The 19,027-nt window shown below is 43.4% G+C and overlaps 1 protein-coding gene across 2 annotated transcripts in view; it reads left to right on the top strand.

The window, feature by feature from the left end:
- Positions 1–19,027, top strand: part of ACSS2 (acyl-CoA synthetase short chain family member 2) — a 78,354-nt gene that overhangs the window by 56,928 nt on the left and 2,399 nt on the right. For both annotated transcript variants that reach the window (XM_063144988.1, XM_063144996.1), the window contains 6 exons: positions 916–972; positions 1,527–1,607; positions 3,743–3,851; positions 5,837–5,905; positions 11,099–11,275; positions 18,618–18,692. In XM_063144988.1, the coding sequence (XP_063001058.1) occupies positions 916–972; positions 1,527–1,607; positions 3,743–3,851; positions 5,837–5,905; positions 11,099–11,275; positions 18,618–18,692 (568 nt within the window). The remainder of the gene's footprint in view (positions 1–915; positions 973–1,526; positions 1,608–3,742; positions 3,852–5,836; positions 5,906–11,098; positions 11,276–18,617; positions 18,693–19,027) is intronic.

Here is a 19,027-nt window from a genome sequence, read left to right on the forward strand (position 1 = left end):
GCTGCCTGAGGCAAAGAACAAGATGGTGCCCTCTCCTATTCCATGTTCAAAAGTTGACCAATCTTTCTTCAACACTGGTGACAGGACAGTGTCGTTCACCACACCTCACAGCAGCAGGCTAGTTTAGAGGGCAGAGGAAAGGCCACTTGGCATACAGCTCTGTCCTCCAACACCTTGCTGCTGCCACCCCCCAGCATATGTTACCTGAGGTGACTGCCTCAAGGAAGGGTCAGGCCTGTGTGTCAGAACCACTTTGATCTCAGCTCTTCCTTGTCTATCTTATCCAACATGCTACTGATAAGGGTATTCCAAACCCCTCACTAGTATTCAGCCTCTTATACCTTAAAAAATGTTTTTTACTTTATATTTCCAGAAAGGGGGATCTAAAATTTTAACCTTTCTGGTTCCCAGGACAGGGACAGCTGCAGGTCCAATCTGTAACCATCACATGATCTGCAGAATCTCATTTGAATGTCTGCAGACCCCTCCTGCCCCACTTCATCTTGGGACCCTGAACACATAGAGAATGTAATTTCATCATCAAGTCAGATTATTTCTCTCCCGCCCCCCAACAACACCCCCAACCTGCTTTTTCTTAACACCTTGCCTGATGAAGGAATCTGGAGATCCCTTTGGTTGGCCTAAAAAAGGCATTATAATACAGATTCTGGATTTTTGCTTATGGTAAACATGGCTACCTTCAGATTTGTTCCCTTTGCTTCTGTTTCTTTTTCTCCTCCTCAATCCTGTTCCCATTGTGCCAGCCAATTAACTGTCTCCACTCCATAGCCTTCATTTCTCCTGTGTTTGAGAGCAAATCCCTCTCCTCAAGTTGGGTTGTGAAATCATCTAGGTGGGTCCATTTCAGTGGCGCAACTTAGTATTTTCATGACTGTTTCGGGTTTGCTCTTACAGGGTGGCCACGTGTTAACACCTCTCCCTTCTGCCATACCGATGAAGCCGGGCTCTGCTGTAAGTATAGTTCTTGCTTGTTCACTTCTGTTTGTGCAGATATGCTTTTTCTTGCCAATGAATCTGTGATTCTGGGATTGATGCTTGACTTTGGAGCAGCAGTTCTACCAACACCTCTTACAATATGCAGATGGACACAAACAGCAACTAGTGTTATGGACGCACGTGCACTTTCAAGCTTGTCTGAAGACGGTTGAGGAGCCTGTGGTTTTTCAGATTAGACTACAACTCCCACTACCATGGCCAATGGTCAGTGAAGATGGGAGCTGTAGTCCACAACATCTGGAGGGCCACAGTTCCCCATCCTACTTCTAAGATACCACCGTGTGGAGTAATAATCTCTAAAATGAAGAGAGTTTCCATCCTCAAAACTAGCTTGAATGCTGACCAGAAAAATCGAGTGCAGTCTTAAAGTTAAAGAAGATTCTGAGCTGAATTCCCGGCCTACCCAAGAACCTGGGGGTTACTTTCACTTCCGGGCTGTGCCTGCTTTTCTGGGATTTAGTTTGCATTTTCCAGTTCTTCAAAATCCTACTATGAATGTTCCTTGGCAGACATTTCCTTTCTTCGGGGTGGTCCCTGCAGTGCTGGATGAGTCTGGAGAGGAATTGGAAGGAGAAGCAGAAGGATACCTGGTAAGAGAAAGCTAAGTTTATTGCCCGTTGAAACAATCAGTGTCTGGAGTTCCATGTCCCATATACAAGGATTCCCATGGAATATCTGCACCTTAGTTGGCTCTCTCTGCTGCAAGGGCTTTTATCTGGCTTGTGTAATTTGTTTGCACTTTAAGGACCAAAATGCATGGCGATGTGAGAAATCTGTGATTGCAACAAATTGGGGTGTTGTTGTTGTTTCTGGTTTTGATTAGTGCAGATATTTAACCCTTGCTGATTTCCCAGTTGGAATTGTCCCCCAACACTCATGAGCCCTCCTGGAAAGAAAAGACAGGTACTTACCTCCCCTCCTCCTCCAAGCAGGCTTAATTCAGGGACTAACTTGGAAATGGGGAATTTCAATTGGGAAAAGAGTACAGAAGGGAAAATGTCACATGCTGCTGATCCGATCAAAACCTGAGCCACTCCTTGCTGCTTTTCTTTTTTAAAAAACAACAACAACACACAAATGTTATGAGATCCAATTACAGATCTTCCATGTCTTAGCTGTGGGCTCTGATTGGATCAATTTTTCCTCCAGAAGTGGAGAAGGTTTTTAGGCTATTTGAGTTGACTTGATTTTGCACAGGAACTTGCGAGTAGCTCCTATTGGGAGCAAAGGCTCATAGACTATAACTGTGGAATGGACCACTGCCCAGAACACAGTCAGTGACTGTGGAAAAGAATTTGTGTAGGGTGGTGATGGTGTGGGGGAGAGGTGACGGGGTCGCTTGGATGCTATCCAGCTTCTGGGTCTTATTGCTACACTTCGGTTTATGAAACATGATGCCATTCTGTCTCTTAATTTAATGGTTACATTGCAGAGGGTAAAGCAAAGGGCAAATGGGACACTGGTGTTTCAGAGCTTGGGATACAAATACAGTGATGTAACATTGCCTTCTATACACCCTCATGATGTAGAAAAAAATTATCGGGATTTTTTTCCTGCAGCCCTGAATTGAGATCTGATTTAACATGTTTAGTGTACTCCTATTTAGTTAACCCACCCCCTGCCCCACAAAAAGTATGCCATGGTTAATTTTATGTGCTGTATAAATATTTTGGGAGTTTATTCCTAGTAGCTGAAAGTATTCGAACTGAAATATCTGATTAGGGGAAATGTCAATAAAGTGCATGGTTTAAATGTTGGTACAAATTCAAAGCTTTACTTAGGAATTATTTTTATTAGAATACTTGTAAAAATTTAAGGCATGACAACCCAATACCATACCACTGCCATTAGATTTTAAGAGGGAAATGCAGGCACTGAGAACTGTTACCCTACTAGTTTTGGCATGCCTGAACATCTGTGTACATAAATTTATGCCCCCCCCTAGCGATAGCCACCTGAAAAGAAGTTAATTACAACTTTTTTTTTTTAGATTTGACTGGTATTGTTGCTCAATTTGACTTGCTTTGTACTCATTCACTAGGTTGCTAATTCATTCTGTAAAACAATGCATGTCTAAAAATGGGGAAATGTTTTGCAGAAAAATATAGCAATGGAAAACTTTCCACCCAACATCACTGCTGCACTTCATTTTGCATGCAGTTACCCAGTGAGATAGATTAGGTTGTGAGAGAGTGACTTGGCCAATCAAGCTTCATGATTGAGTGGGGATTTGAACTATTTATTTATTTATTTATTTATTTATTACATTTCTATACTGCCCAATAGCCGGAGCTCTCTGGGCGGTTCACAAAAATTAAAAACCATTCAAAGTGTAAAACAACAGTATAAAACCATAATATAAAATACAATATAAAAACTCAACCAGATAAAAACAGCAGCAATGCAAAATTACAAATTTAAAACACCAAGTTAAAATTTATTTATAGACTGTTAAAATGCTGGGAGAATAAAAAGGTCTTCAGCTGGTATAATTTTGCCTCCTTGGCCCTATTATACCACTCTGTCTACCACCCCGAATTAACTTAATATCAATATCTCACAAGAAGGTCCAGAAGCAAAATAATACAGGAGCTGCACATAGGCATGTTTAGTCCTGAGTTCCAAACAGCAGACTACAGCAATACATGATACAAAATATTTGAAGCAAGTTGTGTTCTCTTCTCTTTCACATTTGATCTAACCTCTTACCTATCATCTCCTTTAGGTTTTTAAGCAACCTTGGCCAGGGATAATGCGCACAGTGTACAAAAACCACCAGCGGTTTGAGACCACTTACTTCAAAAAGTTCCCTGGTTACTACGTGACAGGAGATGGTAAGGCTTCATACAACATCCTGGACTCGGGGAAATTGGCATCTGATAGAACTCGTTTTGGCATCTTGTAGAACTTGTTTACTGTTGAATTTGGAAGGGCTTTAACATGGCAGCCACAAGAGGCTTACTTCTTTGCCATGACTTGAGCCATTTCCAATCCTTACATCTGGGTTTCTTCTAATATGGACATGGAACTATTTTTACATGTGTATTGGCTACCATGATAGATTTGGGTTTTGAGAGGGTTTAATTTGCAGCCCTGGAATTTATACTCAAATATTTTGGGAAGGGCCTATAAGTCCCACTGCCAACAATCATGGCTGCGGGGGTGGGGGAGCGACATCACAAAGGGTTAGTGAGATGGTCCCCTCTGCCCAACCCACTGTGATTCAAGCACTGCCTAGAATTTGTTTTGAGTACTGGAGTTCAGACCCGAAACATGCATCATAAAGGGGAGAGTCTTTGAGTCAATGTTCCTTTCCCTCCCCACTCATTCACCTTTATTGGCTCTCCCACAATTATTATTTATTTATTTGATTATTTATTTATTTATTTATTACATGTCTATACTGCCCCACGGCTGCAGCTGTCTGGCCAGTTTACAAAGATTAAAACATTGAACATTTAAGAAAACAGATACACAAAATTTAAAAAAACATAAAAACATAAAATAGATAATATACAAAAGCCAATATCCATTTAAACGGATAGTGTTAGGGAGTGTTAGGGAGCAGGACTTTTGGGTAAGAAAATGTGGCTTCCAGTTATAAGTTCCCTAGCAGCTCTAGTGTTATAAATTAGCTACATACTTCCATTTTAAACTGTTGTATTCTCTTTACCATCTGGGTTTTTAAATATGTATTATTCATTTATTTATTTTTACTACTTTAGAGCACAGTGCTATGCTTGTTTAGTAGGGGTGTGCACTCCACCCCGGAATTATCTGGTAACCACGAACATCTGTGGAGTATTCGATCTTCTAGTTTAGATTGGCCGCTGCCAAACCCATCGATTAATATCAGAGCAGAAATGTGCCCAATCAGAGCTACTAAAGTCTCCAGAATTATCCTGCTCTCTCTCTCTCTCTGTGTGTATCTAAAGTGAATATCTCCATATTTGGAAGATGCTGAGTGGGGTGAGGGGTAGCTTTGATGTTGACTTCTGTGGCTAACCAATTAGAAATTGTCACAGTGCTGTCCCTGACCGTGTTCTCCAATCGCGTGTTCAGGGAAGTGGGAAACACTAACTGGCTGCTGATTCTGGCTGTGGAGGGGAGGGAGCGCATTTCTGCTTGGACTCATAGAAGTCAATCATCCACATTTCCACAGTGTGAAAGTGCTGCTAGGCTGGCTGGTGAGTGAGAAAAATTCTACACCTGAGTCAGGCAGAGGCAGGCTCTTTATTTCAGTAGCTGGGTGCGGGGGCAGGGGACTCTCCATCCAATAGATCTGGAGGGCACCAGCTTGAAGAAGGCTGGAGTGGGGATTTTTTGAAAAAAATCCTAAAAAATCAAGGCATGAACAGATCTGATTCAAATTTGGTGGGGCTAAAGCCCTCCTAAGAGCTACCATTGTGCCAAGTTTTATCTCTTTATCTTTAAAAATGAGGGACCAGTAAGCATTTCTGTTAATACCGGTTACCCGAATACAGAATGGTTCTTCGAGGTTCTTCAAGGGTAATTCGACAAGTTGGAGAGAGGGGAAGGGGTTGCAAAATCAAGGCATAGAATCACCTCTACAGAGCTCCAGATTGAATTTCAAGACAGAGAAGACCCACTTTGCACACCCCTAATGTTTAGTCCAGTTGTAGGACTTTTTTCTGTCTAAACATGCCTAGGATTGCGCCCATAGATTATTTTCTTTTTTTTAATGCTTAAAGCAATGTGGACAAATGCCATTGTGTCCCCCTCCCTCCCTTAGTTTGACGGAATTCCAAATTCCTACCTAGATCCCTTACAGTGGCTGATTTGTTGGTCTTTTTTCCAGGCTGTAAAAGAGATAAAGATGGTTATTACTGGATCACGGGTCGAATTGATGACATGCTGAATGTTTCTGGTAAGAGGAAAATCTTTATGGAAGATTGGAAGTTGCCTGTTAAATCCTCTCCATAAAATAGTAGGATTTTTAACTTCCTGAAACCTTAGTCTTTGGGATGAAATGTCCCCCCCTCACAATAATGTTTGGAGCTGTGCTCAGCTAATGTTGGACAATATAAACCAAGAGAAATGGGAAGACCATCCAATAGCAGAATTTGGTCTGCCGGTGCTTCTAAATAAGAACATGATCCATCAAGCAATGTTGTGTTACTACTTTTGAGGGTTAGTGTATGCCTAAGAATCCTTAAAAGTGTTTAAGATTCCAACAAGCAAATGCTCAAATCCCTGTAGGTCGTTTCAGTGCTTCTAGTAGGGGAGAGGTTTAAAACAGTCGCTTTCTATTCCCAAAAGCTAATTTTGTATATCTAGTGGAATCTAATTTAGAGTTAGAAATTTTTAATTTGTAAAAATGCTAGATACTCCTTTCCTATAATAATGAGTTTTTGTTGCCTAGCTGCAGAAATGTCTGCTGCAGGATGGCTTTGATCAGTCAGACAAGCCTCAGCTTTCTAAGCGCCTTCTTTAGCCTATGGAAAGAACTTGTTTGGAAGTAAGAACTGCCTGCTTCTCTTCTCCCTCCCTTTCTCCTGTTTTGGGGCCCACCTTATGTCCAATAAGAGGAAACACGTTCCTTGTCCTTTGGTATCTTGTGCAAAAGAAATATTTAACTCTGGTATCCACAAACCCCAGACTCTGGAGTAACTCTTATACTGAATTCAGACAACATGATTGTCAACGGTGGGGTAATAATCAACTTGATAGCTGTTTATCTAGGAGGTACTCCCCACACAAGATGATAATACAGTCAGCCATGGTGTGGATTACGATCAGAGTTGCTTTGATTATTAGTTTACGCTGAGTTGACTCATTCCTCTCCAGACCTCTCCCCCGCACCCTCAGTCCTCCTGCTAGTATCCCATTGAAAATGTATCCTGCTGGCTGGACTAGAGTGGCAGCCACCGCTTTGAACGTTGTTGCCTTGCAACTTTGTAGCTGATGAAATAACAAACGGTGCCCACGATAAACAATGGTGGTTCAAATAGCCAACTCTGCACAGTGTTGGTTATTTGCTTCGGTTATTTCGACCAAATAACCAACTGTTGGTTAAAAAACTGTCTCCACACAACATCATAACCCATGGTGGGTTAAATAACCAACTGTCAACAGTTTAAACTACCATTGGTTATTGTGTTGTCTGAACCCAGTCTTTGCCTTTTCATTGGCAGGTTAAGCAGTGTATTTCTTCTTTGATGCCATGGGGGGATGTGGCTTGTACTTCATGGGCTTCTGCTGAGTCTCTCTTTTGTTGAGGAACAGAGACAGGAGATGGGTGCAAAAGCATTGGGAGGGACAAGCGCTGAGTCAAGAAACACTGGGGGTTCTTTTGCTCATTTAACATGAACGGGGTTTAAGCAAAAACATGGAAGCCTTTTGGGGAAATTGGCTATTTGTTGTCAAAAGAAAGCTCAAATGTGCAGAGTCTTTTGTGCTAGTTCAGTAGATTTGACATTAAATGCTATGGTGAGGATCCAGATAGACCTTGTGTGAGTCTAATTTGATTCCTTGCGTGCTTGAAAAGGGTTGCCAATTTCCATTTTTGGCTGCAGTCTTTGCGTGCCATCAGATGCTGCTCTGGAGGCTTCTCTGGGCTTAAAGAATAGTTTTCCACACTGTGGAGTATTCCAGTGGGAATAGGAAGGGGGAACCTAAAAACTCCCAGCGCATGTATCCCTTTGAATCCTGGGCCAGGTTCTTAGCTCGGTAGAATGATTTTGATTTTTCTTGTTTCCAGATCTGTGAATGCAAAAATAAGCTGTCTAGAAGAATCATCCCCTTGAGAGAGCTTTTCAACCATATAACCTTCATTCATTACCCCCAATTTTTCTTACTGGTTTTAAGTATGGCACAATGTACACACCATGTTATTGACTGCTGCATAAACACAAGGCTTTCAGTTAGAAGGAAACATTTGCCACAATGTGACCTCTGGTTTGCTTACATGCAGGGCCTGTTCAGATGACATTTCAGGGTCTTTGGTTAGTGAAACTGTGGTTCTCTGGGGTTAGCACTAACCACAAGCTCTGCTGTCACACAAGACGCTCTAAACCCTTTCCGTTTCCCAGTTTCCTAAACCACACACTAACCACAAACCTTTTTTTTAAATGTTTTTATTTAACGACACAAATAAATCATATACATACATAACAATAACATTCATCTTCATTTCTTAGCTATACATTCTACTTCTTAAACTAACTCACCTTAATAAGTGCTCCCCACCCTCAGGATCTTATTCTACTTTCCAAAAATGCATTGAGTCTTCTGGAGGTGTTCTTCCTCTCCCTTTTGACAATACATGTTCTAGGAACAATTTCCATATCTCTTCAAAATCATTGCTTTTATTATTCCCCTTCTAAATCTAATATTACTTGTTAATTTATCATTTATAGCAATATCCCATATTTCTTTATACCAATCTTCTATGTCATAATCTCCTTGAACCTTCCAATTTCTGGGTATCGTTAACCTTGCTGCTGTTAACAGGTTCGTTATTAATTATTTTTCCATCTGGTTACATTTAAGATTTCCATACATTGATAACAATGCTACACTTGGTGTTTCTTCTAAATCCATTCCAGTTATTTCCTTTATCTCTTTATACACCATTTTCCATAATTTTTGTACATGTTCACAATTCTACCACATATGTATATATGTTCCTTTCTCCTGACATCCTCTCCAACAAAGTATCGAGTTCCCTTTATTTATTAAGTTTAATTTTATTGGAGTTAGATACCACCTCCAAATTATCTTGTAATAATTTTCTTTTATCTTTACAGACATATTTTTCAACACTCTTTGTTTCCGTATCCTCCCCCAGTCCTGTTGCTCTATTTTCTCCTTCAAATCTGTTTCCCATACCATCCTAACAGAATCTTCTTGAGTTTTCATTTCCAATATCTTCTATATTTCACTCATTAATCCTTTTATCAATTTATTTTCTTCTTTTTCTTTCTCTTTTTGTAAGATCAAGTCCTCAAATTTAGTGTTCTTTCTGCAATCTCTATTATCGTTTAGCCATTTTTTGGTCCATTGTTCCATTTGGATACGATTGAACTATGATATATTTCCCCCTTTTAATTTTTCTTTTATTTCTTCCTTAGTTCCCATCTTCTCCATCCAATCTCTTATTTTAAATACTTTCTCATCTTTTAATTTCTTTACCAACCCTTTTTTAAAATTTTCTGGTAACTCCCTCATTACCACCATCGGTGTTATTGGGGAAATGGCTGGAGCCAATTTCCTTTTATATATTCGCCATATTTCTAACACATTCTTTAAATGAGGGTTCTCTATTCCCCTCCTCCACTTTGGATTGTGGTCCTTGAAAAATATATTTTCTAACTTCCAATCTAACTCTTTCCCCTTTTGTTCCTCTAACCAATTTAATTCTCCTATTCCTGTTATACTCTCTATTACATAGCTCAACTGATTTGCTACATAATATACCACAAACCTTTCTACTGAGCTCCTGAGTCCTCTGAATGGTCCACCCAGTATCCCAGCATCCCTTGTGGTACAAGCCTCATAGCGCCCGCCACTTTAGGTCTGTTTCTTCCATCCTCAGCCATTCATTTTATGCTGAGTGCTTTGAAGCTGATGATCTCCGCCTCCATCACCGGAGAGGACACTCGCCATTCAGGAATATGCATTCCCCCCCCCCTCTCACTGGCCAGGATGGTCACCAGCAAATTCAAAGTCATTTGTGGTGCTGTGGCGCCATCCTGTTCACGCTGCCAATTTGAGAGGGCCACCCACTATACTTTACGCTGGTGGCCATTTTGAGTGCCTGCATCAGCATGGCAGCAATTGGCAGTAGAGATCAAGCTTGCTGGCTAGAGCAGCGTAGGTGATTTAGGCCACTTTTGCTGGCAAGCTCTATGATTCTGGCCCATTAACCCTGGCAGGATCGCATAAGATATTTTAAGCCAGGTTTAGTGCCGCTAGCCCTGCTGTAGAACAGGATTAGTGAAGATAGTCCTAATGTGGTTACAAAGTGACCAGGGTTTAGCAAAATACATTGAACAAGACACCCTAAACGGTGCTGCTTAACCAGCAGGGCTTAGGGTGTCATCTGAACAGGGCCAATACAGTATAGAAACTTCATCACTGTGTGAAATATCAGAGTGTCTGAAAGCTGTCTTCCTTTATAGAGATTAACTTCTCTAACTAGCCTCCCCCAACCTAGTGCCTTCCAGATCTTTTGGATGACAGCTCCCCACATTCCTGACCATTGGCCAGTGCTGATGGGAGTTGAAGTTCAAAACAACTGGAAGGCAGCACATTGGGGAAGGCTGCTCTGACATTTACATAACTCTTTGTTTTTGTTTTCATTTGTAACGGGGCACAGTGCTAGCAGCATGGCTCAAGGAGAGTTCAGCACAGGCAAGGCTATCTAAGGAATAATTCCACAAAACCTTCTCAGCCAAATATTGACGGCCATGATTTCCATCATTATTTCTTTTTAAAATCTAATCATAGTTTTGAAATACAATCCTAACAAAACAAAGCCCTAAACCACAAAACTGTGTACTGTACCAACAGAAGAGTACTTATGTCATTGAGAAAACATGTCTTGAAGGCTTGCATGCCTATTGAAACGAATGCCCTATTACTGTTAATGCTTCTCAGCTCCCATAAAATGCACTTGGATCCACTCTTCTTTCCCATACTATCTTCATAGAAAGTTATATTGTACCATCTACAACAGCCTTCCTCAAACTGGCACCCTTGAGATGTGTTGGACTACATCTCCCATAGTCCACAACCAGCATGCCCTCCAGCTGGGACTGATATGAGTTGTAATCCAACAATGCGGAGGGCGCCAGATTAAGAAAGGCTGATCTGTAGTTCAACCAAGATGTTAGTGCAAGGGCTTCCTTTATATTTTACAGTGATGGTTATTTGGCAATATGCAGTTGGAACCAGAGGAATGAGTGGGGACCTTGCTGGCCTCCACAAAGATTGTGATATTGCCTTGAGCTCCCCACTCCCCCCACCCCGGGGCTTGACTCTACAGTCCTTCTCCTTTTGTGTGATATCTGGGCAACAAGGCCAATCCAAGAAAAGCCCTGTTTCTTTCTGCTTGCAGGGCATTTGCTGAGCACAGCAGAGGTTGAATCGGCTCTGGTGGAGCACTCGGCCATCTCGGAGGCAGCAGTTGTGAGCCACCCACACCCAGTGAAGGGAGAGTGCCTCTACTGTTTTGTGACCTTGAGGGATGGTCATGATTTCACGAAGAACTTGATCGATGAACTGAAGAAACAAGGTAACTGCGGTAGACCTTCTTCTGTTGCTTGACTGGAGGTTCAGAGCCAGGCAGAAAGGGAAAACAACAGAGTCTTGTGGCACCTTAAAAACAAACACATTTATTCTGGCATAAGCTTTTGTGGACACTGTTGTCAGCTTCATCGGATGCAGCGGACCACTGCAAGTGATGAACACAGCTGCTGCTCTGAAAATCATTACTGAAGGGAGTGCATGAAACAGGAGGGGGTGAAAAGTTTTATGAGAAGATGGTTGGTGGGCAGGACAGGGTGCCACATGTGGAACATAGGAAGCTGACTTATACCCAACTAGAGTATTTGCCCATCTTGTGCTCTCTCTGGTGCAGGGGTGTAGAACCTCAGGCATAGGGGCCAAATCTAGCCTGCCTGGGGTCCCAATCCGCCACTCTGAAGTTTGTTTGTTTATTTATTTATTACAAGATGGCCCCACTTCCTTCCCCCAACCGCTGATCTTTTGGTGATTTCCTGGCTTTTATGCAGTTTCCCCCCCTGTATTCTAAAATGTTAAAACGTCTCTCCTAAGGCTTGGTTAAGCCATGGATAGACCGCTAACCCTTTTGCAGCAAATGGTTATGGAGTGTTTAAACTGTGGTTATGCAACTACCATGATTAGGAACAGTTCACACAACATGCTAAGCCATAATGTTTACCTCAATATGCTTAATCACTGTGGCTTAGCATGTTGTCTGAGCAGTTTCAATAAGTGCTTGGTGGGAACATGGGACAGGGCCTTCTCGGTGGCTGCTCCAGTGCTTTGGAACTCTCTTCCCGGGGAAGCTAGGCTGGCTTCCTACTTGATGGGCTTTCGGAAGCAGGCTAAAACTTTTTTGTTCCAGCAGGCCTTTGGAGAATAATCTGGCCTTCCATCTATGTTAATGTCTTATAATTTTGTTGTGCATTTTAAATGTTTATGGTTCCCCCAATGTATGTTTTAAACTTTGTAAGGCTGCCTTGAGGCCCAGCATTGGTCAAAAGGCGGGATACAAATAAATTAGGGATGTGCTCCGCTCCGATTAGGAGCGTAGAAGCAGTAGCGGATTGGCCTGCTCCGCCTTACCCAGAGGCGGAGTAGGAGCGGACCGCGGACCCCCTAGAAGCAAGGCGAAGAGAAGCGACCATTTTTCGGAGCTCCGAGTTCAGGCGGAGCGCTCCGGTCGCCATCTTGAAAACATTTCGCCATAGGATTGCATTGCGGCAAATAATCGCGCATAACTACGTTGTTTTTGAAGCTATCGTTCTGGAAATTCTTGTGCACAGAGAGTCGTGGATGGGGGTCATTTTGAGACCACTCTCACCTCTATGCGTGCTGTGGTTCACGTGCAATATTTTTTTAAAAATCGGGTCAACCGCGCGGCTCAAACTGCGTTTCGGTTTTTCACCCATAGGATTGCATTGAGGGAAAGAATCGGGGATAACTGGGGGGGGGGTTTAAGCTATCGTTCTGAAAATTCTTGTGCACAGAGAGTCGTGGATGGGGGTCATTTTGAGACCACTCTCAACTTTCTGCGTGCTGTGGTTCACGTGCAATATTTTTTTAAAAATCGGGTCAACCGCGCGGCTCAAACTGCGTTTCGGCTTTTCGCCCATAGGATTGCATTGAGGGAAAGAATCGGGGATAACTGGGGGGGGGGGTTTAAGCTATCGTTCTGAAAATTCTTGTGCACAGAGAGTCGTGGATGGGGGTCATTTTGAGACCACTCTCAACTTTCTGCGTGCTGTGGTTCACGTGCAATATTTTTTTAAAAATCGGGGTTTGGGTTTTTTTTATTTATTTTTTTATTTTTTTGGAAGCGATGACAGGCACATTCAACTCCCAATCCTGATGAGAATTGATCTCCTCAGAAAGCATCCTCCTCCAATCCCAGCGTTGGAGGGGGGACTAAGGCAGACCCACCCTGAGAACTTTCTGTTTTGTGTCTCTTTGTGGGTTGGCGTTCGTGGAGGGAACACTTAGTTAGTTAGTGCTCCTGCTTTGGACTTTGGAGATAGATTAGGATAGGTTTAGTTTGGCGCGTGTGTGTGTTTGTTTGCTTCTTTCTGACTTGTAGCTTAGTTTGCCCTGTGTTTTCCCCTTACTTTGATTTAATATAAACTTTATTTTTGAATTTTGGAGTGTGTGGTTGGGTTGGTTGCCCCCCCCCTTCCCTGTATTAAAGCCTGACTGTTCTGCTTTTGTGAAAGCTTTCTTTTGAAAGCATACACACACTTTTTGTCCCATTTCCCTACATTTATATTCTTAAACATATTTTATTATATTCTTTCACATAGTCCATTAGTATATATTCTCATACATATTATATTAGTATTCATATTTTGTTCTTCTTATAGTAGTGGTTGGTTCTTTTCCCCCCTCCCCTCTCTTAAATCCTGATTGTGTTTCCTTCTATCTTCTATATACCAAATATACCAAAAAAATTGGATTCTCTTTTTCTTCTCTGTGTAACTTGGACAGAGTGGGCTGCTTTTGTCAAGTTCAACAGGCAGCCACAGATTGAGCATTTTGGGGAAAGCATACGCACACCATTTCCCTATTCTTAAACATATTATATTATATTCTTTGACATAGTCTTAGTAGTCTATTAGTATACATTCTCATACATATTAGTAGTAGTATTCATATTTTGTTCTTGTTATAGTAGTGGTTGTCCCATTTCTTGTCCCATTTCCCTACATTTATTAGTAATATTCTTAAACATATTATTATATTCTTGTAGATATTCTTAGTAGTATATATATATATATATATATATATATATATATATATATTAGTATATTCTCATACATATTAGTAGTAGTATATTTTATTGTTCTTGTCCCATTTCCCTACATTTAAACATATTATATTCTTCTTATACATATTCTTAGTAGTACCTTATACATAGTATTAGTAGTATTAATATTTTGTTAGTCATCATGAAAAGAGGAAGCAGGCGTGCTGAAAGCAGCAAGGCTCAGTCTGCCAGCAGTAAGCAGGCTTCCTCTCCTCCTGTGAAACTCAAACGGGCAACTCCTTGGCTGACTGCTCCAAAACAGAAGCAGGACAAGCAGCAGGCAGAGCCACTCTCTTCTGCAACTTGTGCCCGGCGTTCTCTTTTTGAGGGTGGGAATGGGAAAAGTGCCCGTTTGCCAGAGGCACGTGGCAGCAGTGCCATTAGAGGAGGAGGAGTATCCCCAACTCCTTCATTCTCCTTTCAGCCCACGAGCCCGCTGATGGACCTAGACGAGGTCCTCAGCACAGTGGAGGGGGGGGAGGAGGAGGAGGCGGTGGGCCTCCAGGATGTGGGGGCTGAGGAGGAGCAGCAGCAGGCCGAGGCTCTCTCCCCAGTCTCATCCCACACCCCTGTTTCTGTGGCAACACCAGAGAGCTCAGGCGGGCAATTGGTGGTGTCACCACGGAAACGAAAGACAAGCATCGTGTGGGACCACTTTGAGTTGGGAGCGGATCCCCGCTTTGCTGTCTGTCGCCACTGCAAACTCAGCCTAAGCAGGGGTTCATCGACAGGGCATTATGGAACCAGCAGCATGAAGATGCATCTTCATAGGCAGCACCAGGCGATCTTGCTGGGTAAAGAGGCGGGCAAGGCGACTGGTTCCAGGGGAAAGCCGAAGGCTGCTGCTGGCACTGCCACTCTAAGCTCTCCATCTCCCATCCCCACAAGGGTTAGGCAGGCAACCCTGCAGGACATGGGGTGGGGGAAGTATTGACCCACAAGATGGCGTTTTCCAATGCCCACCCAGGGTGCTACTGTGTTGGGGCATCTGCCGGGACTGACTCCTCCCCAATACTAGATCTATGACATGTCACTCTGCCTGCCCCTCTGCTAGCCTGTCCTCCTCGGTGACCGACTCGCTGGGATGGTTTGCGTTTGCAATGCGTGACTAACTGCAATGCTGGCTTAGAAACCAGCCATCACTTCCTTGTGCCCCCAGAAATGCCCGCAGCCTGCCTGCCTGCCTGCCCGCCTGCCCGCCTCCCCCGGGGTGCTGCTGTGGTGGGGCATCTGCCAGGACTGACTCCTCGCCTACTCTGCCTGCCTCTCTGCCCGCCTGGTGCCTGGTTTGCTCCCAATCGTCCTCCTCTGTGCCCCTCAAGGCGTAACTGCTGGCTTAGAAAGAAATAACCAGCCATCTTTGCCTCACTTTGCGCCCACTTATGGGTTGGTTTGCTATGCGTTAGTGCTCAAGCCATCCTTGCGGCACTACAATGCATGCTGCCTGCCTGCTTTCCCTCCCTTCTCCCCTTCCCGCCTTGCAGCGATGGTGTATGTGTCTTGCTTTGACTCAGGGGAGAAGTCCTTCCTGCGCTCACTTAGACTTTATCAAGTTCAATAATCCCTTTTTCAAATGTGCCAGAAGATTTAGGGTTATCTCGTGGCATGTTGGGATTGCCTTGGAACTGGCCCCATTGAGCTGTCTGCAATTGCAACTTTAAATCCCTGACATACTGGAGTGTTCAAATTTCAAAAGTTCCCCTAACATCAGGGGATGATGGGATTGCCTTGAAACTTGGTGTCCATGGGGACACATGGGTAAGCTGTCATGGGACCAAAGGATAGGTTTCTAACGTGCAAATTGACGTAGTTGTAGAATGGGACTTGATTTGGGGTGAGTTAAAAAGTTTAAGCCGCGCCAAAAATCAGGGGATGATGGGATTTGCTTGCAACTTGGCATGCATGTGGACACATGGATAAGCTCTCATGGTGCCGAGTTTGAGGTTTCTAACATGCAAATTGACGGAGCTATCCCAAGGGGTGTGAATGGGGTGCCCGATTTTCATAAATTCCCCAAAAATCAGGGGATGATGGGATTGCCTTGAAACTTGGCGTCCATGTGGACACGTGGATAAGCTATCATGGTGCCGACTTTGGGGTTTCAAACATGCAAATTGACGTAGTTGTAGAATGGGACAATTTGGGGTGAGTTAAGCCATGCCAAAAATCAGGGGATGATGGGATTTGCTTGCAACTTGGCGTGCATGTGGACACATGGATAAGCTCTCATGGTGCCGAGTTTGAGGTTTCTAACATGCAAATTGACGGAGCTATCCCAAGGGGTGTGAATGGGGTGCCCGATTTTCAAAAATTCCCCAAAAATCAGGGGATGATGGGATTGCCTTGAAACTTGGCGTGCATGTGGACACGTGGATAAGCTATCATGGTGCTGAGTTTGAGGTTTCTAACGTGCAAATTGACGGAGCTATCTAAAGGGGTGTGAATTAGGGTTATGGGTGGTGCGTTAGAGGGTAGAGCCGCGCCAAAAATCAGGGGATGATGGGATTTGCTTGCAACTTGGCGTGCATGTGGACACATGGATAAGCTGCCCTGGTGCCGAGTTTGAGGTTTCTAACATGCAAATTGACGGAGCTATCCCAAGGGGTGTGAATGGGGTGCCCGATTTTCAAAAATTCGCCAAAAATCAGGGGATGATGGGATTGCCTTGAAACTTGGCGTGTGTGTGTATACGCCCATGAGGTGTCATGGTGCCAAACGTGAGGTTTCTAACTTCAACGGAAAAAAAGTTGTTTACTTTTTTAGCTTTCAATGCAACCCTATGGGGGGCAAAAACGGAGCTCCGGATCCGGATCCGGAGCTCCGAGCGGAGCGGAGCGGAAGTGGGCGGAGCGGGGGCGGAGCGGAGCGACCCGCTCCGGAAAATGGCGGATCTGCAAGTGAAGCGGAGCGGGGGGTCCGTGCACACCCCTAAAATAAATATAATGATGATGATGATAATAATAATAGCTTTAAGCTAAAATATGCTGGCCTGTTGGCCCCACTACTTTTGCCTTTGGACCCACCTGCCACTGAAATGAGGATTCCCAAGAGCTGTTCCAAAGCGGGGAGGGGCTGTACCTCAGTGGTAGAGCATCTGCTTTGCATGTAAAAGGTCCCAGGTTCGATCCAGGAAGAACTTCTGCCTGAAACCCTGGAGAACTGCTGCCAATACTGGGCTAGATGGACCAATGGTCTGACTTAGTATAAGGCAGCTTCCTATGAATTAGGCCCTTGGGTTGATAAAGGTTCAATGTGCTCTGCCATTGAACTGTGGCCCCTGCACATCAGTGGAGCTGATGTGGTGTTAGCCTATTCAACAAATAGCCTTTTGGTGTTAGCTATTCCTGGGCAGCCTCTTTGCAGTTGTCAAACAGTGGGTTCCGAGGAAATGGGTTGTTTGGAATCTTACCAGGCATTGACCAAGGAAAACATCTTCCTCAAGGTGAAGATTCTGCCAGACAGACAGCTTGTCTGCCACTGCCAACTGCCCTTGCGTTGTGCAGCTTGTAGTAGCATGTGGGAGGTGTGGGTCCAGGTTCATTCTTGCAGTTTAAGCCCGGCCAGTGCCCACGTGAACTGAATGCAGATCTAGAATTTGCCACCGATCGCTCTGCAATACACAGGGGGTTTCATGGCAGGCACAGATAAGTCGGTGGGGAAGGGTATCCTTAAAAGTAGAAATTCAGGGAAGCACTGCTTTTTAGATCATGAAAAGAGTGGGTGAAACAAAACCATGGCATTCCTTTAGAAAGTGAACTATTGTTGGCTAGAAATGGGAATTGAGTGAAGAATCTGAAGGACAAGCCTGAATTGGAAACAACAAAGGAAGAATTTGAATCTCATTCTAGACAATGTTTTTGTTTTCCATCCCTACGTGTGCAAGTGGGATCTGCAACAAAACCTTGTACTGTGGAGTGGCCCTGTTCCAGCCACTCCTGCCCCTTTTCAGGATGCTCCCTTTAATTCACCCACCCCAGTGTGTGTGTGCGCGCGCAGGTGCGCTCTGTCTCCCTGCTTCCAGCAGTCAGCATTCTATGGCTACTGAGTATGGTCAGTCCTCGTTTACTAAAGATTTTTTTGTATTTCTGCAAACCTTGGCTTTTCCCCAAGCCTGCTGATACCTCTGTCTTATATGTGGATGAAACTGCTTTGATTACATAAGGATTAGCTCTCAAGAATTGTGTGTGTGTGTGTGTGTATATGGATGGCTGTTCATATTCAAAGATGGAATGTTACTACTCCTTTAAAAAACAGCTTGCTCAGATTCTAAATCCTCCAGTGGTGGTTGCTGGGGCAAGTGTTCAATAGCATCCCTTAGTGAGATATCAGTCCCTACTTTAGTTACTGTTGTCAGCTGAGTCAAAGAGACAAGGGTTTATAGCTCTTCCTGTTCACGTGTTTTTTTATTTCCTCATATAAACCACCCAGAGAGCTCTGGCTATGGGAGCGGTATATAAGTTTAATAAATAAATAAAAATAAATAAATAATATCACTTTTCCCATGAACTGTGCTGATTTATCACAGCTAAAATTGTCATTCTCTCACTTGCAGTAAGAGAAAAGATTGGACCCATTGCAACCCCAGATTATATTCAGAATGCTCCTGGCCTGCCCAAAACCCGCTCAGGTATGATTTGAATTTCGATGTTCTACATATAGAGGAAGCATAGCTCCTGTACCATGAATTATCTTTGTCCTAAGTTACTAGCGTATGTTCTATTCTCTATTTTCGTTTTGTAATTGGTTGCTCCTCACCAAGGCCAGGTTAGGTGCTTTTGAAAAACAGTAGCTAAGCAAATTCCCCTGCTTCTACTTTTGGAGCACAAGACAGTTGGTTTTGATTAGCAGAAGGATTTCTAAGCCATCCATAAGGCTTATATTCACATATAGGTTAGAGCTTGAGGCTGTAAATGTATCCACTCCAGGACAATAGTTCTTGCTTTGGATAGCATTTATCTTCAT

The sequence above is a fragment of the Elgaria multicarinata genome, chromosome 1, assembly GCF_023053635.1.
Source record: "Elgaria multicarinata webbii isolate HBS135686 ecotype San Diego chromosome 1, rElgMul1.1.pri, whole genome shotgun sequence".
NCBI classification, from domain to species: Eukaryota; Metazoa; Chordata; class Lepidosauria; order Squamata; family Anguidae; genus Elgaria; species Elgaria multicarinata.